Source organism: Adiantum capillus-veneris, chromosome 23 (genome assembly GCF_014529385.1).
Source record: "Adiantum capillus-veneris isolate H3 chromosome 23, ASM1452938v2, whole genome shotgun sequence".
In the NCBI taxonomy this organism is placed as follows: Eukaryota; Viridiplantae; Streptophyta; class Polypodiopsida; order Polypodiales; family Pteridaceae; genus Adiantum; species Adiantum capillus-veneris.
Window position 1 is genome coordinate 34,828,064 of NC_140953.1, and position 26,052 is coordinate 34,854,115.

The 26,052-nt window shown below is 44.6% G+C and overlaps 1 protein-coding gene across 1 annotated transcript; it reads right to left on the minus strand.

The window, feature by feature from the left end:
- Positions 1-1,272: 1,272 nt before the first annotated feature.
- LOC147427625 (receptor-like serine/threonine-protein kinase ALE2) lies at positions 1,273-25,481 on the minus strand. Its single transcript, XM_086497287.1, has 8 exons — positions 24,549-25,481; positions 18,041-18,718; positions 17,810-17,908; positions 17,352-17,723; positions 16,998-17,267; positions 3,331-3,714; positions 2,809-3,052; positions 1,273-2,679 (listed from the first exon to the last, which is right to left on the minus strand). Exons 1-8 carry the CDS (start codon positions 24,619-24,621, stop codon positions 1,932-1,934), a joined length of 2,868 nt encoding a protein of 955 aa, XP_086353413.1. The 5' UTR covers positions 24,622-25,481; the 3' UTR covers positions 1,273-1,931.
- Between the last annotated feature and the right edge of the window lie 571 nt (positions 25,482-26,052).

Genomic DNA, 26,052 nt, shown 5'->3' on the forward strand with positions numbered 1-26,052 from the left:
CACTGAACCAAGAACACTACTCACACACAAACACACTCTCAAGTCGATAGATTATAATCTCAACACCTCAAGAGTTGAGTAGCAAGCTATTTACTGTAGCTTATGTGTCTCATGAGGAGAATAGAACAAAAACTTTGATAAATTGTCAAGGGGAGTTGGTCTAGTAGTAAAAGCGAGGGGCTTTAAGCATGTCCTCTATGGTCCAACCCCCAGGGCATGCGGGTGTGGGTGTGTGGGCACAATCCCGTAAAAACTAGCGTCAACATCATATTTGGGGGGGAAAAGACTTTGATAAATTACCTTGTGATTGTAATGATAACTATTTTTTCATCAACCCATTGATCCATGCCCATCGATCCAAGCATGAGCTGACTCAATACCATAAAGAGATCTCAAAATGGCGGATTCTTTACTACACTTTCTATTAATTGTGCTTAGCTGACTATGAGACATTTGTTGGTGTTTGAATTGTTTGCTAGAACATCTCAAACGTGCTTTTATTCTGACTTCATCACTTCTGACATAGTCAACTATTTACCTAACTCAATGGTGCACTTTTTCCTTGTCTTATACTGTGTAAACAAGGCCGACACTAACACACAACCGGCGGCACTACCTGCTGTTAGATATATATATATATATATATAGAGAGAGAGAGAGAGAGAGAGAGAGAGAGAAGCTATTTTTATTACTACGCCTAAAAAGTCTAAAAGGAAGCCTAAAAATTGTGTACAAGATCTGATAGGCACCCTATATCACTACTTGCAAGCAGGCAGTGCCAACAACAGATAGGTCAAAATAATTGACATCGCATAATTTTGGCTTCATTTCGGATAAGTAGTACAACACCGCAAGGTCTTTACTCTTCAAAATGCTCCTTTGACAAATCATAATGAGAGGATACAAATCATAAATTTATGCATCTCTTTAACAGCAATTGAGTATCACAATCCATGGATGACTGTGGCTCATTAGTACCCACGATTTGTTCAATTGGTTATGAGGTGGGATGTATTTGCCCCAAGGTTATGGGCTCGACCCCTCACTGGTGCAACCGTATCATTGTATACCCTGCACATATTCGAAAAATAAACAAAAGCCTTTCTTGGGGCTCTCTCTTCATCTAAGACTCGCTCAGTAATTCTAATGAGCCCATGTTGACATAGTTACTCAGCCATATTTACCCATCAAGACTCCAACTTAAGAAAAGGCTAGCTTTATCTTTCATAAAAAAACAAATTGATCAAGTCCCTCTCTTCAATCGCTAGCTAGTTTTCAGCCTTGGAAAAGATTCTCTTCATTGTTTGAATGGTTGGCTAATGTTATCTTATACAAAAAATGGATTTACACTTGCTTTGACTGCTGAGGAGCATGGTGAGAAAGGCACAAGCTACATGCTCCTCATACAGACGCCTTCTCAAAAGTGTTAGCAGGATGCTAATGACCCTAGGCTGACGAAATCCTCCGGAAGCTGCCGAGGGTTGCTTGGAGCAGCACATAGAAGAGAGACATGGTTTGATAAGCCTGCTCAAATACAGGATAGACTTTCCGAGTGTTACCAGACAGACCGCAACTACCAGTTCAGGGTTATTCAAAAGGTGAAGGATTTTTCTGACAAATGCAGAGCTCTGAAATCATTACAATGCCTGCTTTGATTGCTGAAATCAAATCATGAACATTCGACAACAGGATGTTGTCGCCAAGCTTCGACATGTGACGCGACAGTTTTTCCCTGAGCCTCCCTCTCCTTGAACACATCTTTTGACATCATAGGCTTTCCAATTGGATACACCCACAAAAAGCACAGATCCTCATCCTTCAATCCTCGTTTCATCTATCAACAAGTGCATTGCAATTCTGTGATTCGATGTCCAATCATCTACAAGAGTTAAATCTGCCCACCTATAGAGATCAAACCTCAGTAGTCTCTGTCAGGGAAGCATTCCAAGGAAGTCCCTATTAAGGCCTGTACCAAAGTGACTAGATAGTGCAACATGCTCACTCATGCTGCCCTGTTTGTTCATAGCGCGGAGCTTGTATCCTTCAACTCTACTTGTTTGTGGCCTCAGTGGCCCCGACATGCTATGCCGCCTGAAAGACTTGGACTTCTGACGCATAAACCTCAAGGAGTCCGGAAAGAGAGCAGACGCAGACAACGGCCTTTTCAAAGCTGCATCACCCACTTGGCTAGGCCCAGAGTCATAATCAATTGAGATGAACGAACTGCCATCGAGGGTATATCTTGTCTTCTGGTTGAGCCAAACCTGCTCTGCATCCGCACTTCCGATGAAGGAGTCATCCTCTTGGCTTGCATTGCTAGATCCAATCTCATTATGCACCTCAGTGTCATTATAGACCAGTTTTAATGCTTGCACCACCTCACCCATGAATGGACGATGGGACACTTCCGGATGCACACACATGGAAGCTATGGCAGCAACTCTAACAAGATTGTCAAAGGGGAAATTTCTTCCTAAAGCAGGATCTACAAGAAGCTCCACACCTTCTCTGCTTGTTAGAAGAGGCCTAGCCCATGTCACAAGGTTTGCCTGGCCAGGGGGCTTTAGTATGTCAACAGGCTGTCTTCCAGACAGCAGTTCCAACAGCACAACCCCATAGCTATAGACATCACTTTTTACTAGCAAGTGCCCGGTCATTGCATACTCCGGAGCAACATACCTGCATTGCACAACAATACAAAGTCTTTGAGCAAAAGCCAAGAATTTCTTATCAAATGTGAGGTATCTTACAAATGCAGGCAACCAAGTGCAGAAAAAAAAACATCACGAGATAAAATGGACAATGTACCCGAAGGTTCCCATCACCCGTGTAGAAAGGTGCTCTCTTCCTTCATCGGGAGCAACTTTTGCCAGCCCAAAATCTGAAACCTTTGGAGTGAAATCATTTTCCAGCAAGATATTGCTTGCTTTAAAATCACGGTGTATGACCCGGGGGTTAGAATCTTCATGGAGGTATGCCAAACCTCTAGCAGCGCCTAGGGCTATCTTCATACGTGCCTCCCAATCCAATGGAGATGACTCTTTATCCACACCTGGCAATTAAAACCTTAATAAGTTCACAATGATTCAAACACTGTCTTGCTACTGTAATTAGAGCTTTTGATCTAGCTATTTATATGCCATTTAGTCCCACCTTTGATTAGAGCTTTCTTGATACTGTAATTAGAGCTTTTAATCTAGCTATATATATGCCATTTAGTCCCACATTTCATAAAACTAAAACTGTATTTGAAGACTGTAATCATGCAGACGAATTCATGCATTCAATGCACTATTGCAACAATGTCCACATAACCATCAGACCGCTTACCATGTAGATGGGATTCCACACTTCCATTAGGAATAAGGTCATAAACAAGGCAACGGGTGTGCTCTTCCGTACAAATACCGATCAACTTTACAAGGTTACGATGGTGCAGGCGACTCAGCATCTCGACTTCAGAAATGAATTCCTTGCCTCCTTGATCCCTTGTCAGCACTTTGACAGCTATTTTTGTCCCATCATCCAGAATACCACAGTAAACCCTGCCAAACCCTCCCTCTCCAACCACATTCTCTATCCTGAAATTGTCTGTAGCCTTCTCCAGCTCTGCCAAAGTGAACGTTCTAGCAGTGCTTGCATATGTAGCCATACTTGATGACAAAGACATGGAGCTTGAACTCCCAAGATCACTGAATAAAAGTGAGCGTCCGCCTGTTCCAAGAATGAATGAATAAATCCTCTCTCTCTCTCTCTCTCTCTCTCTCTCTCTCTCTCTCTCTCTCTCTTATATATATGCTTCTTTCTAAAAACATCATGCATAGAATAAAAGTTTTCCGTTTGAACAATGTAGCTCAGAATCTGACCATCATACATATAAAGAATCTGACCATCATACAAGTTTTCCATTTCCTTGAGAGAATCTTTGGAGACGTATAAAGGAACTTCAATATTAAGTGAATACATGCATGCACTTTTTCGTATATATGAGAAAGTGATCTGTGAAGTACGCTTTTGTATGATCATCTTGTTACCCTTCGAGTTCTCATGGCACGAAAGTCGATCGAAAGAGAAAGGCTTGTATCGTTGGTTTGTGGACTTCTACAAGACCTTTGATATGATTCCTTGAGAGAATACGCATGAAAGAACTACAAAAAGTGAGTATTATGTTTGCACCACTCAAAAAAGAAAAAAAAACTCTAAGATGCCTGGAGTCATTCTCTCTCTCTCTCTCTCTCTCTCTCTCTCTCTCTCTCTCTCTCTCTCTCTCTCTCTCTCTCTCTCTCGTGTGTGTGGGTGTGGGTGTGTCCTAATAAAAAGAGGAAATGGTATGACCTTTCTATAACCAAGTGTGGTAGATTGGTTATGCCATTTCCCTCTTGAATAACAGGTCTTGAGTTCAACTCCTCGTCGGCTAGATCTTTCAGGTCTCTTGGGATAGTTTCCTACGACGTGAAAACTCTCTCCTCCTCCTCCTCCTCCTCCTCTCTCTCTCTCTCTCTCTCTCTCTCTCTCTCTCTCTCTCTCTCTCTCTCTCTCTCTCAGCTCCTGGCCCTCTATCGCACGATCATCTCTAGCTCGCGAGGAGTGGGTCGAGGAGGAGACGCAGAGCGGGGGAAGGGGTGGGCAGAAGGGGAAGGGAGATTCCTGTCAGGTGCAACGGAATTAAAATGGTGAGATCTAGTTTTACACTTCCACAAAATCCATTCCTTCTTTCCTTGCGCCAGTGAATGTTTTGTACTTCAATGAATGTTCCTTTTATGTTCCCCTGAAGAGAGGGGTTGAGAGAATGCAATAGAGATGTGTAGAGAGAGAGAGAGAAAGAGAGAGAAGAAGAGAGCGACATTCGATGGGGTCCAACCAACCCTCTCAAGGGCCTGGTATTTGCTTTAGATTGCGTAAATGGAATGTATACACAATGCAATACCTCAATGCAGACTCTAGTGACTTGACAATGACAAATCACCGCGGTAACTCCTTGGAAAGAGGCACCTCCGGGGCTGATTTGATGCACCTTTGGATCCTTCTCGATGTGGGATTGCGGATGACCCCCAAGGGTAGATTTGGGGCTGATTTGCACTCCCGATGTGAGAGGAATAAAGGGGGGAATGATGGCTGCAAAAACACAGATCTACGACGAAAAACGCAACAGATCTCTCGCGTAGAGCAGGTGTCATAAAAATTAATATCTATCCAACCCAAATGATTTTCTCATATTAAACTGATCACTTAATGTGGGAGAATACACAGGAACAAGGGTTAAGATATAGACATGTGCTTATAGATCTATCTCAACACGGGGCCAATGGTTAAGGGGCCCAAATGAGAGATGGTCTATCAAAGAGCAAGGCTAACCAATGGAGCATAAGACCTTAGGGTTAGCTTCATTGAAGACCTCCGATAATGTGTGTAAAAGTCCTTTGACCTTAGGCAAGCTAGGGCTGAGCTTGAGGTGGGAACCTGGCCTAAGCTCGAGGTGCTCGTCCTGCTTGAGGTGCTTGTCGTGCTTGAGGTGCTTGATTAAGATGCTTGAGGTGCTTCACTTGCTACATGATTAAGGTGCTTGAGGTGCCTTGAGATGCTTGCCTGAGATGCTTGTGGGAACACCCCCTAGTTCAAGTGCTTTGTCATGCTTGATGACTAAGGGGCTTGCTCATCCAAAGTCAAAAAGATCCCTACAAGGGGGGGGGGGGGGGGCGAGCCTACAAGGGAGGAGATGAGAGAGAACACACACACACACACACAAGGGAAACCCCAGCTTGAAGAGGCAGCAAGGACACTTGTCAAGTTCCTCATCATGTTGCCCTCATGGTGTGCCTGAAGCCTATTGGTTGGCCACCCAAGGGGTCCAATGATAATTTAGGGGAAAGGGGGACACTTGTCCCAAGGCTACCCTTGTTGCTTGTAATGGCTCCTGCTTGTGATTGGCTAGGCTTGGAGGGGTCCAATGAGCTTCAAGCATGAGCTACAAGGGGGGGTCGACCCAAGCAAGCTAGGGGGTTGCTTAGGGGGTATACTCACCCACACACACTCACAAACACTCTCAAGGAGTGCTATGCAAAGTGCAAGAGCTCCATCTCCTTCTCGAAGCTCCTTGAGAAGTAGAGAGCCTACACCAACTCTCTTGGCTATGGAATGCAAATCCAACCAAGAGCTATGCTTCAATGCTTAAGCTTGCCATCTTCTTCTTCTCCATTACTATGCTATTATGTATGCTAGCAACAAGAGTATGATAAGTGAGGAACTAATTCTTTCTCCTATGAAATGTTTCTTCTTCCTCTTCCCTACCCTCATTCCCTGCTAGCTCTCTCCACCTTCAAAGGTGTTTGAGGTCTTGGGATTGAGGCTTGGGATAGTTAATGCTTTCTACAAGTGCATGTTATGCTTATTGCAAGAAGGCTAATGGTTTATTGCAAGTAGATTAATTACTTAATGCAAGTAGATTAATTGTATTGCAAGGTAGATTAATTATTGCTTTAAGCACAAGTTGATGCATAAAAGTATACATCTTCATGCACTCAAATGATTTAGGGAACACAAAGATTAATGATGTTCACAAGTTCTTGATTGTTTTCAAGCTAAGATTGATTGTTGAAATTATGCAAAAGCTTGGTGTGTGAACCTTCCATCTCCATATTGCCAAGGAGGTCTCAAGGAACACAAAGATTGTATTGTACCAAGTCTCTCTTAATGAGAGAATCTATAATACAAATGCCTTTTGGAGGGGGGACCGGCTCCACATAAATCCGGTCCTCAACTGTTGTCATATTCTCTACACTCTCTCTCTTGTAAAAGTATTGTTCATGCCTAGTTAATTAAGTGTTATGATAGAGTTGCTACTACCAATTAAGTTCACCCTCTATGCTCTCAAAATTGCTCACTCTAAATTCCGCTATTCTCTAAGTTCATAGGCCATTCCCATTACAGCAAGGCTGAAAACGCAAACCTCGATGACGGCGATGATGGGCAGCAATGTGACCACTCGATGCCGGCGAGGGAATGGCTGAGAGGAGGCTCGATGGGCTGCCGAAGTACCAGACCGTAGTCGTGTAGGTTAGATCTCACACGCACCGCGACGGCGATGGGCTGAAAACTAAAAACGCTGGCTGTTGTGCAAGGCTGAAAACACCAAGGGCTGAATTCTGAAAACGTTGGTTGCTCCTCTTCAAAAACGCTGGCTGAATTGCAATCGAGAATGAGAATAGCGCTAGCTCCTTGGGTGCCTTTATAGGGAAAGAATAGGCCTTAAGTAATTATTAGGCCTTAGGTAGGGCAAGCGTCCACCAGTTTTCCCAACAAATAAATCATAAAATTGGTCCAAACTTGGTGAGATTGTCGCACATCTGCCCACCTGGGAATCCGATCGACACGTGCAATCTGGCAGGTCGGATTCCTCTAACCGAGAACTACATGCTCGTCATGCCAGATGTCCACCATAGTGTAATAACATCAGTCAAAACGCGTATACAAACCATTTATGCAAGAGAGTTCCAAACTGGAAAACCTATCTAATGGATTTGTCCGGACATGCATGTCCTGCGAACAGGCTCACAAAATTGCCGGTACTATCCTCCTAGGATTCTAGACATCCCTATCTAGGAAGAAGGGGAAAACTGGCTCTGGAAGTCGATGAAGTATGTCCACGTGGCAAATTTCTTTTTGCGCAACCCAAGTCTTGACATGTCTCTACCACAACAAAAAATTTGAAAATCAAAGATTCTTCGTGAAGATTCTATCTCTTTTAAGTGAGTGAGTATATAACTTAGTAAGTATAATACATGTCGTATATATGAGAAAGTGATATATATGGGTCCTAGAAAAAGAAATATATACCTTAAAAAAATTCTAGACTTACATTATACGAGAGGCTAAAACACTCACAAAAGAAGAGGGTGATCGCTAGGCTTACTACTCTCAGATCTTGCCGGATACTATCCCCTCCTTCTCCAATGTGGCATTATGTGCTGCGACCGCGAGATCCAAACATTTTGCAGGAGTCATGGTGCTGTTTTCTTCTTTTTCTAGCCCATGAACAACTGTGCATACACAATTTTGTCCTTCGTGGACCCTTTGAACCTCCAATACTTTCCAAGAGCACACAAGCAAGCTGAAATTCGTATTACAGCTGTGTTTTCAGCCCCTCCCAATTGTGTTTTTGGTTGGACAGCAGCCTATTGGCTTGCATTTTGTGCATTGGAGGATGCTACCCCCTAACAGGAGGCGATCAAGAGGTGGTGAGTGCGGTCTATTTGATGAGTGTTGCAACATACGGTAGCTTCGACTTCAGCTTGATCATCTACAGGCGTACAAATCTTGGAGATCCGTCCAAATTCCATTCCAGTCCTTGCTAGACAATTGAGTACTCTAGAGGGGGTCGTGACTTGTGGATTGCTTTGAATAACTTATCAGAGGAGATGCCTGCAACATCAGCATATGGGGTCATGATGTTCCTTGAGACGACACCACCATTTTGAGTGACGGATACTTACTATTTGACCTTGGCAAGACAGATTCCTTCCCTATAGAGGAGTAGTTTCATGGACTTAGGAAGAGAATCTTGATCTCTTCTTGGAAAAGTTCATTGCCTCCATCTACAGATTAGAGTGTGACTTCAATGCTTTGAAATCCTTTGAGGAGTTAACTCGCGAGATGCAGGAGATCACATGAGATCAAGCACAATACCATTACATCATAAGTCACGAGGAGATTCGCTTCAATGACAATGCATGTGCTCTTCTACCCTCCCAATGGGTTGGATTGTTACCTTTAGTGCATAGTTCTTCATACTCATATGGTGAAATTAATTTACTTATATGACATTTAGCGTATGATATGATGAAACATACTTGCCCAATTTATAGAAACTGTGAACTAAGGAAATTGTTCATATGTAACATTGATAGATAGCCGTTCAAGCAAACTTTTCAAGTGACAATCATCAAGTTTTTCAAATAGCAACATTGCATAATTTTCAAATGTAGCTTCTTTTTTTCATTGGATTATGGTGCTCATAAGGAGTTTCTTGGAGGTTTGAACCATACTTCTAAAATTTGATGTTGCCGTCTGAAGAAATTATGCTTGACAGTTGTTTACACTCACCCTTGGTAACCTCATAGCAAACTTGTCTCCTGCCCTAGGAAGAGGTTCTCTCCAAGCTCATGCAGATTGAGAGCCACAGCCAATTGTGTTTTGGTGACATTGTTTTGGTGACATTGTTGGTATCGTGCTTTGGTTGACACTATAGGACTAGAGGTGGGAGATACAAGAAAGACGGCTCAAACTGATTAGTTTGGCCATCCTCTTCTCTTCACACTAAAGACGTCTTCAATTGGCTTTCCCTCTTCAAGGAGGATAAACCTAGCTCAAACTATTTACTCTCACTTTCCCTTATCTTAGAGCCTTGGAGGACACTACCTACTAGCTGAATATCATCGAGTGGTTGTCCTCGCAGTCTATGGTGACGGTTGCACCATACGATAGCTTCTACGTCGAAGATCATTGAGTCCGGCTTTTCCAAAGGGTGCTTATGGTGAAGACTCCTTAGTCTGAACTTCCTCGAGTTTTCGTGGATTCAATCAGCTAGCCACGTTTAGTTGAGACTTTAGAGCAGTTTCCAACACCGCTTGTGATGGTATCTTATATGGCGATCTCTTGGCGGGTGGGTTGGGAGTCTGTTGCTACACTCCAATGGACAGCGCAGCAAATATCTCAATTGATAGACTAACATCTTATGCTTTTAGCAGTTTGTTTTAGAGTAACAGAGAACAAGCGGAACGGGGCCTTCCCGTTCTTGGAACACGTTTCCAAGCCGGGCCCTTTCTGTCACGTGCACATCTAACCCTACATGTACGTGGACAAGCTACTTCATGACAAGGGTTCAGTTAGCTTAGGAAGTGTTCTAGCATCTTTGTGAGTTTGTTCGCAGACCATGCATGTCCAGACACTTAGAGTAGTTGCATTTCCTTTGGTTGCACACAGCATGATCATCAGCATTACCATCAGAACCCATCACGAGCATTTTACAGCGCACAAAACCTATTTTCCCTATTTCAGCCATTTTTCAGTTATTATTAATAAGTGACTTTGTTGGGAAACTGGGTAGGGCAAATTGGCTAAGGATATATATAAGAAAACTAGCGCTAGCACTTTCTGGCAGAAGAGGCAGCAGGTACCAAGCATCTGGCAGTGCACCTTCTCAGCAAGACTCCCGGCAAGACAACCTAGCGTTTCCAGCCATCAAGAACAGCCCAACGTTTTCAGCATTTTTGCAGATCAGCCCCAGTGTTTTGCCAGTTGCAGATCAGCCTGGCGCCAACAGATTCACAAGCGTTTTTCAACATCAGCCCTAGCGTTTTTGGGACAGCAATCAGCCTAGCGTTTTTGCAGTTCCTTGGCGATAGAACATCCACAGCATCAACGTTTTGCATTTTCAGCGATTAACTCCGCACCGCAACTCCCAAACCTCGCAGATCTCACCTTCCCGCAACAAATCCTCGCTACATGGTCAGATCAGCCAACGTTTACAGATTCAAACTACTATTCACAGATTTCAACGTTTGCGTTTTCAGAGTGTCATCGTCGCATCATCGTCATCGCCGTCGTCACCAACATAGAGTCAGAATTCAGCAGATACAAGATTTACAGATTTCAACCCTTAGCGTTTTCAGTTTTCAGCCCGTCTTGTCGCCGTCCTCATTGTCGTTGACATCATCGGCAAGTCCATTGCATTTAGAACATCGTACGAGATTTGTGCAATCAATAGCATAGACTTCTCTCGCCATCGAGAGAGGGGCCCTTGAGTAGGGTTTGACAACTTTTCTGGTGTCGTATTCTTCTCTTTCTATCTCTCAGTCTCAGCACCTCCATTCACAATGTTTACCACTTTGTTGTGATCATTTGCACTCTCTCACTAAAGGAACGGAAGGCTCTCCCTTCCGTAAGTAAAAGGAACCCTTGAGCACAGTTCGGAGCACTCATCTTGAGCAAAGTTCAACATTTATTTCCGTTGCACCTTACATTGGTATTAGAGCTTTGGTAGTGTTCTGTATCACTCAAGGAAAGAACCACAAGAAATTTTTTTGCTTGTTGCGATCGCACGTAACCCAAGTCCACTTGGGCGTGTCGATTCCTAATCGATTTTTTGAAGAGTGATAGGTAACCCAAGAAAGAAGGGCTTGTCCAACCTCCCCTTGCTTCTTTTTTCACTCATTGAGAGTGGGCCGTGCACTTAGCGGCCGGAAAATCGACATGAGGAGGGAAAAAGCAACCTTGGTGTGAGCGCAAGGCCGCCAAGGGGTGCGCCCGCGGGAAAGAGAAGAGCTCGGGTAAGAGAAGATCCTTCTCTAACACAAATAGCAAGCTAAAGAAAGAACCTCAAGAACCCAAGTCCCTCGGAAATTAAGAACCCAAGACTTCAGTGTATGGTCATTACCCGAAGCGGAATAGATCTTCGCATGGAGGTGATGCGGATGGAAGTGGAGAAGAAGAATTATCCCCACCAAGAGGTTTTTCCGACCCTCCCCCTTCCCCATCTACGCCAAGGATTACACCAAATCCTATGGAGGCTTTGGTCAAGATGATGATGGACATGATGTCACAACAAGAAGCGCAACGCGCCGCATTGGAGCGCGAGCACAAAGAAAGAAAGGCATCCTTGGATCGTAGGCATGAGCAAGAGTGCTTGGCGGCCGAGGAAAGAAAGGCAATCTTGGAGCACGAACGCGAAGAAAGAAAGGCAGAATTGGATTGCGAGCGCAAGGAAAGAAAGGCAAAATTGGATTGCGAGCACGAAGAAAGACGGTTAGCCTTGGAGCGTGAGCGCGAGTAAGTGCGCTTGGCGGCCGAAGATAGAAAGGTAGCCTTGGAGCATGAGCGCGAGCGTGAGGCAGCCAAAGACAGACGAGCGGCCTTGAAGTTAGAGCATGAGGCAAAGAGAGACCAACGCATGCAAGAGTTGGTCCTACAAGTACTTACCTCAAAGCCCGAGCCGGTCAAAGATGGTGGTGGTTCATCAAGTGAAACAAGCCGAGATTCGGACTCCAACAACCCCGCCACAGAGAAGTTGACATTCAATAAGTATGACGGTATGATGGATGCTAATGTTATTCATTCTTGGTTGCATCAATTTAATGCTTATTTTGCAACAACTAAGAAGACATGCAATAGCAAAGTTTTGACGACAGCCATGCATCTTGCCGGTGATGCCATTAATTGGTGCCACGCATGGCAAGAGACACAATTGGCCGCGCACCTTTCCTTCAATTGGATCAACTTCCAAGACAAGCTCAAGACGCGGTTTATGCCACCACAGTACCTAGCACAGTTGAAAGACGATTGGCGCAATCTCAAGCAAAATAGTTTGCCAGTTATGTCTTTCTCTAATCGTGTTTTGTAGCTCGGCACCCAATTACGCAAATTGGATGATGAGCGCAAGGAGGCTTTCATTTTTGGGTTGGACGACTATATCAGGTTTGATGTCGAAGTCCTAAACCCGTAGATCTCAACAAGGCGGTAGCGATTGCTCTCTCACAGGAGATGAAGCACAATAAGGGAAAGCCTAAGGAGAACAAGACTTCGCAAAGTATCTCTCAGACTTCTACGAACCCGCAGAACGGTAAGAATGGTAACTCTTCTAACCAATCTTCCTCTAGTCTCTCAGAAAAGAACTCACAGAATGAATCTAAGGGTAAAGCTAACACAATTGCTAAACCTAAGCTCACCCCATACGAAAAAGCAGCACAAGGAATTTTAGGAGGATACATTACGTCAGAAGAACAAAGCATTTATTCTAAGGAAGGTCGATGTTATCATCGTCACATCAAGGATTATATAAAGAAAACATGTCCTAAGATTGAATTTAACAGATCTAAAGAACTCACAGAATCCACATTCTCTGTTAATGCCATAAATGAGAACACGAGTGCGACCCAAGTTTCTCATGATCCTCGCATTGATGAGTCTCTCATTAAGTGCTATGGTCATGTGAAGGGTCAGCGTTTTGTCATATTGTTTGATCCAGGCAGTATGCATGATGTGATTAGTGACTCTCTTGTCGAAAGAGCCCGCTTGGAGATTAGCAAGACATAAGGATGTGATTGTTCACAAGGATGATGGTTTAGTTGATGCTTTTTCTAGTGAAGCTAACCTCATTGCAGATTCGATCGCTCTCGAGTCAAGATCTAAGGAACCCCCACAGGAAGTATTGTGTATACGCATGATTAGTCAGTACGCATTGTTTGAGTGTTTCATTCGTGACAATTGTATTTTAGTCACCGTCTTTATGTGTTCACTTTTCATACGCATGCCATATTGTACGATGAACAAGATTCACTCATGAATGAGCACGGTTATATGCGGATTACTCATGAAACGATGAAATGTTTGCATTCAAGGAATCCACATTCCATGTCTCTTCCTTGGCATGACACAGTATTCGAAAGAGCACAAGAAGGATTGAGAATCAGCATTGACATTTTCATTGTGATTTACCACAGTTGATAGATTTAGATCAGAATGACAAGTTTCGATTCCATTGTTTGCGTGTGTTTGATGAACGGTTTGGCACTCCGTCTATATGTTCATCTACATTGCATGCACAGTCTCTAAAGAAGACTGGAATTTTTCCAGTCACTTTACATGGAAAGGGTATGTTCATGTTTTGTGTTGGAAGTGGTTTCAGGAATTTTTATCCTCGGAGATTCTTGAAGAAGGTAGACGCATGACTATAGACAGAGTTGAAACATTGAATGAGCCACAAATGACTTTGTGTCGCTTTCGGCGCGGCCCAAAGAAGCAAGCGTTGCAGACCTTTATGAAGTTCAAGTATCGCATGACCCACGCATCAGAGTGGGCCGACAAAGAATCCTTTCCAGGATTCCAAACAATGTTGGCGATCTCCCTCGACGCCATACAATTCGGTATCAGTATCTCACTTTAAAAAGGAGGAGATGTCACGTGCACATCTAACCCTATGTGTACGTGGACAAGCTACTTCATGACAAGGGTTCAATTAGCTTAGGAAGTATTCTAGCACCTTTGTGAGTCTGTTCACAAACCGTGCATGTCCAGATGATTAGAGTAGTTGCATTTCCTCTGGTTGCACACAGCATGATCATCAACATTACCATCAGAATCCATCAGGAGCATTTTACAGTGCACAAAACCTATTTTTCCTATTTTAGCCATTTTTCACTTATTATTAATAAGTGACTCTGTTGGGAAACTAGGTAGGGCAAATTGGCTAAGGATATATATTAGAAAACTAGCCCTAGCACTTTCTGGCAGAAGAGGCAACAGGTACCAAGCATCTGGCAGTGCACCTTCTCAACGAGACTCCCAATAGGACAACCTAGCGTTTCCAGCCATCAAGAACAGCCCAACGTTTTCAGCATTTTGCAGATCAGCCCCAACGTTTTGCAAGTTGCAGATCAGCCGGGCGACAGCAGATTCACTAGCGTTTTTCAACATCAGCCCTAGCGTTTTTGGGGCAGTAATCAGCCTAGCGTTTTTGCAGTTCCTTGGCGACAGAACATCCATAGCATCAGCGTTTTGCATTTTCAGCGATTAGACTCCACACCGCCGCCCCAAAACCTCGCAAATCTCACCTTCCCGCAGCAGATCCTCGCCGTACAATCAGATCAGCCAGCATTTGCAGATTCAGCCCCCTATTTGCAGATTTCAGCATCGTCGTCATCGCCATCGTCACCGACATAGAGTTAGAATTCAACAGATACAAGATTTGCAGATTTCAGCCCTTGGCGTTTTCAGTTTTCAGCCCCATCTCGTCGCCGTCCTCATCGTCGGCAAGTCCATTGCATTTAGACCATTGTACGAGATTTGTGCAATCAATAGCATAGACTTCTCTTGCCATCGAGAGAGGGGCCCTTGGAGAAGGGTTTGACAACTTTTCTGGTGTCGTATTCTTCTCTCTCTATCTCTCAGTCTCGGCACCTTCACTCAAAGTGTTTACCACTTTGTTGTGATCATTTGCACTCTCTCACTAAAGGAACAGAAGGCTCTCCTTTCCATAAGTAAAAGAAACCCTTGAGCACAATTTGGAGCACTCATCTTGAGCAAAGTTCAACATTCACTTCCGCTACACCTTACACTTTCTCAGAACGGAAACAGGAACGTAACGCAATTCCCTTCCCAAGCATAGCCGGAACGGCAAGAAAAATGCGGAACGAACTATCCGGAACGCCCAAATTTGAAAAAATGGTTGTTTGGGGCAGCTCTTTTGAACTTTGGGGAGGGGGTGTCCTTCCCATCCTCTCCTATATAAAGAAGGGCTTTAAACCCTCCCCTCAAGCTCTCAACCTCGCCCTCTCCCTCAAGGCTCTCTCCCCTTCTCCCTCTCCCTCAAAGCTTCAAAGTTCAAGCCTCAAGGATCAAAGCCTCAAGCTCCATCACTCTCAAGCTTTCAACCTCACCCTCTTCCTCTCCCTCAAAATCTCTCTTTCTCTCCCTCAAGCCTCCAAGCCTTCATTGAAGTTGAAGCCTCAAGGCTCAAGCTCCATCCCTCCCTCAAGACTCAGAAAAATGACTAATGGGTCCATCCCTCCCTCGAGTCTCACAAAAATGACTAATGGGTGTGTGTGGCTCTCTACTAACCTATAGATTGAATCCAGCTTAATTTAAGCATAGTTTAGGTTTACCGTTCCGGCCCCCGTTCCCGTTCCCGTTCTGCCGCCTCAAGGGCCTCCCGTTCTCGTTCCTGGTTTGTTCAGCATCAAATGCTAAGAGGGTGTTCAACACTCTTGCTACTTCACCTTGGTCTAGGGCATACTTGTATGGCAAGTGTGTCTTCTTTTGTCGGTGGATTGAGCTCTCTCTCTCTCTCTCTCTCTCTCTCTCTCTCTCTCTCTCTCTCTCTCTCTCTCTCTCTCTCTCTCTCTCTCTCTCTCTCTCTCTCTCTCTCTCTCTCTCTCTCTCTCCTCGTTAAGTACTAAGTATACATGATGTCGATTTTGGTAGGGGAGTAATCCCAAACAATATAATCAGTGTAAAAAAAGTCAAAACCAAGACTCTTTCTTGATTTTTCAGCCTCTTTGATCTCCTAACATAAACAACTCTGTCAGATACAAGAGGTGGAAAGTTCTCCTCATTCTGTGTCAGAAGCACAACAACCAGAAAATCATATCTATATGGAGCTAATAGTTGTTTCAAAGCTGGTGAAAAGTCAGAGAGCCTGAATAAGCAGCAAATGAAGTCAAAAGCAACGGGATTGGACCACTAGACCATCAAAGAATCATCTACCCAAGAAGACCAAGTGCCTGAAGGAGCAGAGATTGCAGATCCCATATTCACTTACAAAAAGTGCCAGAAACAGGAGTTATGGTACAAAATGTAAAGATATACAACCTCCATCTTCAAAGACGAAAGCCCCAAGGACCTGCTCAACACCCCAACCACAAGGAACACAATTCCTATAATTTGCACCTAATCTCACAAAGTCAGCAACTTAAAGGTCCCCATTACCATTCTAGCATACAGCATGTAAAGTCTAATGCTACAATCATGGATCAAATCTCATACTGGGTTATGGGCAAATATCGCAAACTATGGAAGAACAACTTCATAATCATTCAGGGATTAGATGGCACCATGCAACATTTGTCCTCTTGGCAATGTTTGGTCGAAGCACTCATAAAGTATCTCACCTGCTTGCTAATCTCAGGTAGTTGATAAAATGCACATCTGTTGTCATTGTGGCATACAGGTGTAATGTATTCTATCTACTTTGGAAAAGAAGCTACATGGCTGGTTTTGACACAATTCAGCTTTTGCTGAGATACTCAGTTCTTTAGACCATTTGGCTCTTTTTCTTGTACTTCGCTCCAATGTTCTCTCAGCCATCGTCACAGCATGGGGGGAGAGAGAGAGAGAGAGAGCACATGCATGCACACACGCCAGTATGGGGGGAGAGAGAGAGAGAGAGAGAGAGAGAGAGAGAGAGAGAGAGAGAGAGCACATGCATGCACACACGCCAGTAGCCTTACCTGATCGTTTTGTCCTTGTTGATACCATCCCTGGTTCAGTCTTAGGAGAGGTAACTTCAGAGTGGCTATATCTTCGAAACAAGAACCAAAGAGCTCCAAGACATGCAACCAAGGCAATGGCTGATGACACTGCAATAACGACAATAATCTCAATGCCCAACTTGTGACTTTTCTGATTTACATCAACCCCAAAGGGCTCTTGATTTGCCTTCCCATTTGTTCCATTTAACCCTCCATTGTCGATTTGGCTAGGAGGTGAAGGAGGAAGACCTTCAAGCCCACCATACAAACAATCAGCCACCTTATAAACCATATTGATGCGTTTCTAGGAGATTATCAATTGCTGAGGTATACCTGGATAGTGAACATATGCAACACTGTAGTTCCCAAAAAGTGAGGCATTCAGGGCAACTTCATGATTCCAAAATTTCTGAAATATGAGGAAAGCTGTAAGGTTGTCAAACTCTTGATCCAAAGGTACCAGGTTCACAACCACGATGGAGTAGTCAGGATTTTGGCTGTCTGCATTTGCTCCTGTGATCTCAACTTGGCTCGGAGCAAGCACTATACCATCAGCAATGTTTGCTGCAAGCACAGATATCGAAGGAAAAAGGGAATAAAGTGGCACAGTCAGCTGAATCTGAACTTGGATCGGTCTCACACATCCGCAGGGTGACATGAAAGCCGTTTTGGTAAGGGGTGGCAAGCACACCACAGCCCCACAATCTGCAGAAAGCACAGTATAAATCTCTCCAGCATTTCACCAACAAGACTTATTATCTTTGCCTGCTGAGATCTCAATCAAGAAATACCTTCAATAGGTGGAGGCTGTGAAGATGGCATGGGTGCAGTGATAACAGGTACTAAAGGACTTTTCGGAGAAGCCAAGGGAGGAGGAGCGATTAAATGACCTGTTATTCACCGCAGATGCAAAACAGTCAATGTACTTATCACCACATAATTCCACACAGGAAAACTGAGTGTAAAGCAACCTTCTATTGAGCTGAAGAAACGGAAAAACACAGCAATGTGCATGTGCAAACCTGGAGGGGTTGAACGAGGAGCATTTGAGTGTCTATGGAAGTGTGGAGGGGATCTGCGTGTTGGCACAGCTCTGGGGGGAGATCTGCTTCGCGGTGGTGATGGTGGTGGTGCTAAACTATGAAACGTTGGTGGAGGTGAACGCTTAACTTGTCTATGCTTTGGAGGTGGGGGAGCAAAGTGATGATGCCTACGATGATGTTTCTTGTGAGCTGGTGTTGGAGGTGGTGCACTGGATATGGGATGCTTCACATTGGGCATAGGGGGTGGAGGCATCTCATGCTGTGGAGGTGCTGGATATACTGGCGGAGGAGCCCTGGACGAACGGTGACGCTGTCCAGCTTCAGATAGCAGAGAACGAGCTCTAGAATAGGTGTGAAATCTGTTTTTTACTGGCTTGGCTGGCAACTGCTGAATGGCATGTTCTTCTTGCTGTTGTGATGATATGCCTTCAAGGCAGCTTGGTAAAGGTGCAGCAAGACTAGTTGAGGATACGCAGTGCCTGATTTTGTAGCCCAACATGAAGCTTATAAATTCTAACACGTTGGGCAAAATTGCCGACGATGCACCCCCCTGTAAATAATTCTCTTCAATAGACACAGGTTTAACTGAACTACACGGCCCAGGATAACAGCTTGCATTTTCCAGATTCGAGAATGAATGTCCCCCATGCTCACTATCTGCATCATTAAAAGTGACACAAACTTCAGGAAGTAACCCATAAAACCACCAGCTTTCTTTTACTACACATCAAAAAATCATCCACTACTTAACTATGCAAACCACACAATTGGATGCCATGTGAATTTTATCCCCTTCCAGATAATTTTGGCACTTCAGCAACCAACGTATACATTAAAAGTTCTAATTCTACCAATCATATTGACAGCTTAAAGCAGAGCATACTACCTATAAAAAACACAATACTATCAACTTGGCTCTTCTGACTAGTGGATTGATATTTGTGCATAAAGTTGCTACGACTGCTGCTCTACAGCCTTAGAGACTTTTCCTGTCATTTCTCTAGCTGTCCATGACTGAATAGCTCTGGAGGGTGTTAATCCAGCTAAGTTACAACTTACATAACAGAAATTCTTCATTTCCTTCGACCGCAGGACTCTCCTACCTCTCTGCTCTTCTCCCCCTCCCTCTGCGTTTTGTCTTCGGCTGCCTCTAGGCTCGCCTAGAAGGAAAAGCGATCCCTCTTCTTTGGTTGCATTTTTTGTCTTGCAGAAAGTGATCCCTCTCCCCTACAAGCTACCTTGCTTGCGTGTTTTGTAGCTGTACCCCTTGGATGGCTCTAGAGACAAAAGGCACCTAGTGCATTGCTAGCAGGTCAACCTCACTTGGGCCACATTTGGAGTAAGTTCCATTGCTGTTTGGCGCTGTTTTCAGCCCTCCATAGGCTGCCAAATCAGCATGCCACCTTCCTACAAGTTCCTTGACTTTCCTTGTTCAATTACATGAGTGTGATCTTGCTGAAAACAGCAGTACAGCGGCATTTTCAGCCCCTCCACAGGCTGCTTTTTGGGTGCACAGCAGTTTATTCACTTGACGCCTTCGGAATATCTGGCACCCATCCCATGGTGTGCCCCACAGTTACACGGAATGGCCATTTTCAGGTCTCCGTTCCCCGTTGCTTTTTGATCCTACGACGCCTTCCCATCCCGTGGTGTGCCCCACAGTTACAAGGAATGGCCATTTTCAGGTCTCCGTTCTGCGTTCCTACCCCAATTTCCCGTTCCGGATCCCCGTTCCGTGTTTCAGATGCGAGTATACGAAACACGGAATGGCATTTCATGCATGTTGCCATTCTGCGTTCCCTGTTCCAATTTCCCGTTCCGGGTAACTATGGTGTGCCCTTGTAAGCTTTGTGGACTGCTGCATTCAGATTTGCCAGTTTCTTGTTCACTGTTTGAAAATTTTTGCAGTGGATTCAATTCTTGGGTCCATTCTTTCCAGTCGGACCTCGACAGCCATTGACAACTTGTGCATTGCCAAGGAGATAGATGTGTTACATCCAGATCTACACAAACTTTGCCTACTTTTCCGGCTGCGGAGAAGTGAGATGAGACCGACTACAACGTTTGGAAAACCAAGATCAAGACCATATTATCCTTCATCAAGCTATGGCTCAAAGGCTTTCAGAAAAAGGTTCACAAAGAGGAACATGCACATGGCTTCTAGCAGAGGATACTTAACACTCAAAAGGAGTAAATCGCATGGCAGGGATTCTACTCTTCAAGTGAACCATACTTTCAAAGTATGCTAACCTCCAACCGTACGACTTTTCCGATCTAAAAGGAGATTGTTCCCCAGCTCAAGTAAATTGAGAGCCACTCCGAGTATCCGGTTGGATGAGCTATTGGAGCGGATGGTACCTTTGTTGCAAAAGGTATTGACATAAAAGATAAGAAGCAAGACATCAAGGAAGAAGAAGAAGAAGGGCATCCAGTACCAATATTGCAAGAAGGGGAACAAGAAAGATGAATATTTGAAGAAGAAAAGGATGAGGAAGGCCACAACAGGTGTCTCGTTGCTTGCCATGGACAGTATATCACTTTAGGTGATTGTCATGAGGTTCTCGTGTCTGAAACAGGCTAGATACCAATCTTTTGTTCTTCGACAGATCCAAAATACGGTACAATGGGGACGCTTATGTTTCAAACATGGCTTTGACTTACTTTCTGTGGCTAGCCCATGAATGGATTAGATCTTGTACATGGTAAGCAAGAAGGCTCTCGTTTCGAGCTCACTACTCGTCTTCTTCATTGTGGAGCGGGTTCTTCTTCACTGTGGCATGCAAGATTTAGCCACTTTAGCTGCAAAAGGCATCTAGGAGTCTCTTGAGAAGGGATTGCCCAACATTTGCTCTCAATCTCGCAGACTGGATCTCTCAATCGATCTCTTTGTTTAGACTGGATCCCTATACATGCTTGTTCTTGTGGATTTCCGGTACCATGGGTCTACTCTACTGCATAGCAAGCATTCCTCCATACCATTATTTTTCCACTAGCAAATGAGGGCCATGCATAGCAAGGATTTGAGCTCAAGAGTCAAGACGCCGGATCAAAATCCAATGTCACCTGTGCTCGCAATAGCCGCTGCTGTATTCAAGGGTCACTTCACGCCCTCCCCATTGCTCGACTGCCCTCTCCTACTAGCGTCACCCCCCAAGTGCAGACCCCACACTCCATCCAGCTCCAACAGTCGGTGCCGTAGCAACCTTCTCAGATTTCCATTTACGCTAGCTGCCGAGAGGGTATCACTTGGGATTCCGCTTTTTTCCCAATTTTTCCCCAACTGGTACCTACTGCCTGACTTAAAACGCAATAGAAAGCATTCGTGTTTGACCCGTTCAAGAGAAGTTTCGAAACGTTTGAAACATTTCGTAAGGTTTTTTGATTGAAGAAACGAGTATCTTGGCAACTATGAATTATCGCAACAGCTGCCTACTTCACTATGTATGTGCCCAAGGTGGGTAGTCTTTTATTCATGGTGTAAATCAGCCTACACTACTTCAAATCAAAACCAAATCTAACACAAACGAGCAACCAGCCAACCACCTCCACACCGGATCACATAATGTCTCCTACCTTGCTATAACTGCTCGAATATAGCATCCACAATGGGACCCAGCTACATCTTCTACAAAATCAACAAAGAATCTCCTTACACGAGCACTTTGGCCTCAAACAAGAGAATTCAATGTCGTCCCAAAATTGGATGGATAGTAAATCAAGCCGTCGAACCTCTTCAAACATGCCAAGCAAGTACTAAAACAAGCCACAACATTAACTCCAAGACCACACTAGAACAAGAACTTCGATGCTATGTCAGAGCACCAGCAGCTCCAGGACCGGATCTCGGCTGAAAGAAATAGATCAAATAGAAAGCAAATCTACGCGAGTCCCCCTCTAGATGCCAAAATGCATGTTCCCCTTCTACATGAGTAGCCTTACCACCTACCCAAAAACAACCCTCTCATCAGCCAATTCACAAGCCCTCAAGCACACACTAGGCGTCACAAGGCATACTACCTAGTGTAACACGGAACGGGAGGAACGCAGCCCAAACGTTCCGAAGCGGCGTTCCGAACGACTCCCGTTCCCGAAACAGAGTCGAGAACAGAACTTCGTTCGACAACAGGGTGTAACCAAAAGTTGGAACGGGCAAAAGTAGGCATTTGGGGGCAAAAAAGTAGGCACTTGGGAGAAGATTTGGGACTGTTTGAGGGACAAATTTGGAGCAGTTTGAGGGCAGGTTTGGGGGTAGATTTGGGGGTAGTTTTGGGATTGTTTAGGAGTTGATTTGGGACTAAGCTGAATGAAGGTAATTCAAGCCTTACTTAAATCAACCGTTCCAACCCCGTTCCCGTTCCAACACCCCCTCCTCCTCCCCGTTCTCGTGATGTTCCAAAACCTCTCGTTACCGTTCTCGTTCCCGTTCCCCGTTTCGGGTAACTATGATACTACCAAAGTCAAAGCCAACACCACCTCCAAGAAAGTATCAACACCGAAGCTTTGCTACAATGTTGCAAGCAATAGTGATGATGGAAGTGATCAATAACATTGGCATAAGTACAAGTACACCTCTTCTCTGCAATGGACCTCCGAAATTGTCCTAACTCTAGAGAACATTAATAGTAGCTAGTACAACACTCGGCAATCACAAACTCTCAAAATCCAATCCCTAGCCTCGAGAGAGGTCACCTAGGCAGTGGGAAGAGAGTGTCAAATACATGGGGGCAGAGAGCATGCAAGATCTACGCCTCCAAAGTTGGTCCAACTCTACCAGGATGAGGAAACAACTCCAAAAGACTGCCGAGGGACTTTAAAGAAGATGAGACTCAATAGAGAAGCCTGAGGGCCAAGGGTGACCAATAACCGCTACACTAGAGAACGCAACTAAGGTTGGATTCACATCACACCGGTGGAAGACATGCAACTTTATGAGCTCTTCCAGGTGGAAAAGCTCCAACATGTCCTCTTCCATTGCCCATGTGCTCACATTGATGGCGGAAGAAAATGTGAGACAATTTTCTTCCACCGCATGTTGTGAACACCGGGAGGCGGAGGAAGAAAGAGTAGGAGGCAAGTGCGGACAAAGAGGTGGAAGGGTTGCATTAACGTGATTGGTGCCAACATGGCACTTTTTGCCAAGGTGGAGGGTGGAAGAAAGAACTTCCGGGGGGGGCAAGGGGGGTCGGAACAAATTTCCTTTTTCTCATCTAGGATGTGGCAATCTCTATCTCACTTTTCTGCCTCCCTATGTAAGCAGCAAAGTCCACATGGCACTTTCTTGTTGGTTTGCAAGCTTTTCCAATTTCTTCCGCGCCCTATGCGAACCTAGCCTAAGAAGTGTAGCTGGCAATCAGAAATAGAGAGCGAGAGAGAAAATGCTAGAGAGAAGAGAGAGAAAGAGAGCCACAAAAAGGCTTACACTGGATAGGTATGCTCAAATAATACAACATGATATGATGCCCCAAGTGTGTCCCCTGTCCCTTAGGCAATGTAGCTGCCCATCCATGCCTCCAAAAATGGGGTATAAGAGGAATGCTCCAAGATACAAGCCCCAGGCCACCCCTAAAAGATAAACCAACTCTTGTCCCTTTAAGGACAAATAGGGAAAGATCACACGACACCAGTGATACATTGCAAGGAATACATAACATACATGACCAATTGGAGAGAAACTATCTCACATAGGTTGAGCTCAACTATATAACAAGTATATGCCTACGATTTCAAAAAAAAAAAAAACAAAGAAGAGAATCTAGAGCAATTCTATGCTTGTCAATTACACATACTATAGCATCAAATGAAATATTCCCTCCCAGAATTTGGGCCGGACGCGTGTGTATCCGGACTTAGCTTAGTACCATCAATGATCACTTCAACGATCACTTCGATGTTTAAGCCGGAATCCCACCAAAGATGTCTACAATAATGGCTTCTCCTCATAATGGGGGTCTGACAAATGTGCAACATACAACATTATGAGATATGTGCTGAGTGAGAGGCGAGCATTGTGTGTATACTAACACGGGTTCTCTATAGTACTAGAGCCACTTGCAAGTTAAATAATACCAACTATAGCAGTGTAGATCGTATAAAAGCTACAACTCACTCAAGTAACCCTTTGGTTGTGTTACAAACAAAGGCGACATTATATCTGTGAAAAGGTGTGACATAGGAGCTTCCCAAGCTCATGCACAATGAAGAACAGGCCAAGTGAAGCTGTTAGTATGAAGTTTATCACTTGGTGATAAGCTTGACTTAGAGTGAAGCCATGTCTTGTTGAAAAGCTTGCCATTCAGTAAAGCCATTTGCATTCATAAGAAACGCAACCGGTGCTACATCTCTGAAGAGTCTCTGTTGTAGCCGCTTGCAAACTAGGATTGGGCCAATCACTTCAAGAATTAAGAAGGAGAAGCAGATCTATGAATTTCTCAGAAGAATAAATAACAACATTGTGAAAAGCTAAACGTGTTGAGGAAAGAAGATGTACCTTGGCAGACAGCTTTTGAGCTCATGATGAGCAAGAGGAAGAAATGAAGCAGCTGAAGCAAGCCTGCCATCATCTGAGGACCTCATTGGGGGACCTCATTGCTGTGCAGCAAGCTTACAAATGCAAATACTAGTTGCGAACGTCTCTGTTGTCTTGTCTGCAAGGCACAGACAACAACAGGGCTCATAAGAGGTGCTACATCCTGAGATCCACAAGCTAAGCGCCCAACACTCCTCCATTTTTCCTGCTATATGAGCTCCCTTTTAGTCCCCCATTAAGCGCATTCTTGAAATGCATTTACTCCGATTTGCCCCGCACGATGGATCCAAAGGATGACGATTTTTCCTGTCTTACAGCTTGCCCTGCTGGAGCTTTGTTGTGTTTGAGGTCCTGCCCTGTTTCATCCAAAATTTCTTCAAGAATGCAGGGATCCATGCCTAACTCTGCATTCCTAAGGGGGTGAAAGACTCAATTTGGCTCTACGAGTCTTGATAACTGCCTGTAAAGATGTCGGAGAAGATGCCACAAGTTGACTCGGAAAAGCCCTGTGAGCCGGGGAGAGACAGAGAACTCTACTTGTCGCGCGCGCGCGTGTGTGTGTGTGTGTGAGAGAGAGAGACAAACTGAGTGCGGGGGGGGGGAGAGAGAGAGAGAGAGAGAGAGAGAGAGAGAGTCGCCACTCGCCAGTACTCAAGTGAGCTAGAAAGATAGGCCTGGATGCGTCAGAAGCGCACACAGGAAGGAGAGAGAGAGAGAGAGAGAGAGAGAGGAGAGTGAGCTGTGAGTGTCAATGTGTGTTATAGTGTATGTTGACTGTTGATGAGTGCGCTGGAACAGGGGAAGAAGGAGGGCAGCTCCGTTTCGTCCAGAGGACAGCAGCTGCAGTTCAACTTTAGCAGCTCCATTCTCCTCCAACGGGCACAGAGGAGGGGGGGGGGGGGGAGAGAGAGAAGAGAGAGAAAGGAGACTGCTACACTGGTTATGATTTGACGGCACGTTATGCATTTGCTACAAATTGTGTGAGATTATTACAACCTACCACTCTCATCACAATGTAGTGAGAGTAGACATAATAGCTAGTGTGTGTGTGTGTGCGCACTACAAAGGAGAGTAGCCACCACACACCCTCCTCGATCCTGCGGAATTTAAGCTGATTTTTTCGCAGTTGGTTGAACTCGGTTCTAGAAATCTAATCTAATTATAACAAAGCATTATCCTAACCACCCTCCCTATGCCCAAAGGAACCACGGCACTATCTAACACGAGTCTTAATGACCAGGAGCTGTGGGATCGACAGCGGACGTTGTTGCACGCAAATCTTGAGGAAGGGGAACACGTACCAAAAAACCAACACGATGAACTGCTAGAGGCTCAAGACTTGCGATTTGAACCCAATACCTCTCATATGGAGGCCCATTGGCCTAACCACATGCCCGCACAGGGTTTCTCATCTCCTAGGCCATTCTGCTCCCTTATAAAGTAAACTCGAACAGCAAAAAAAGTG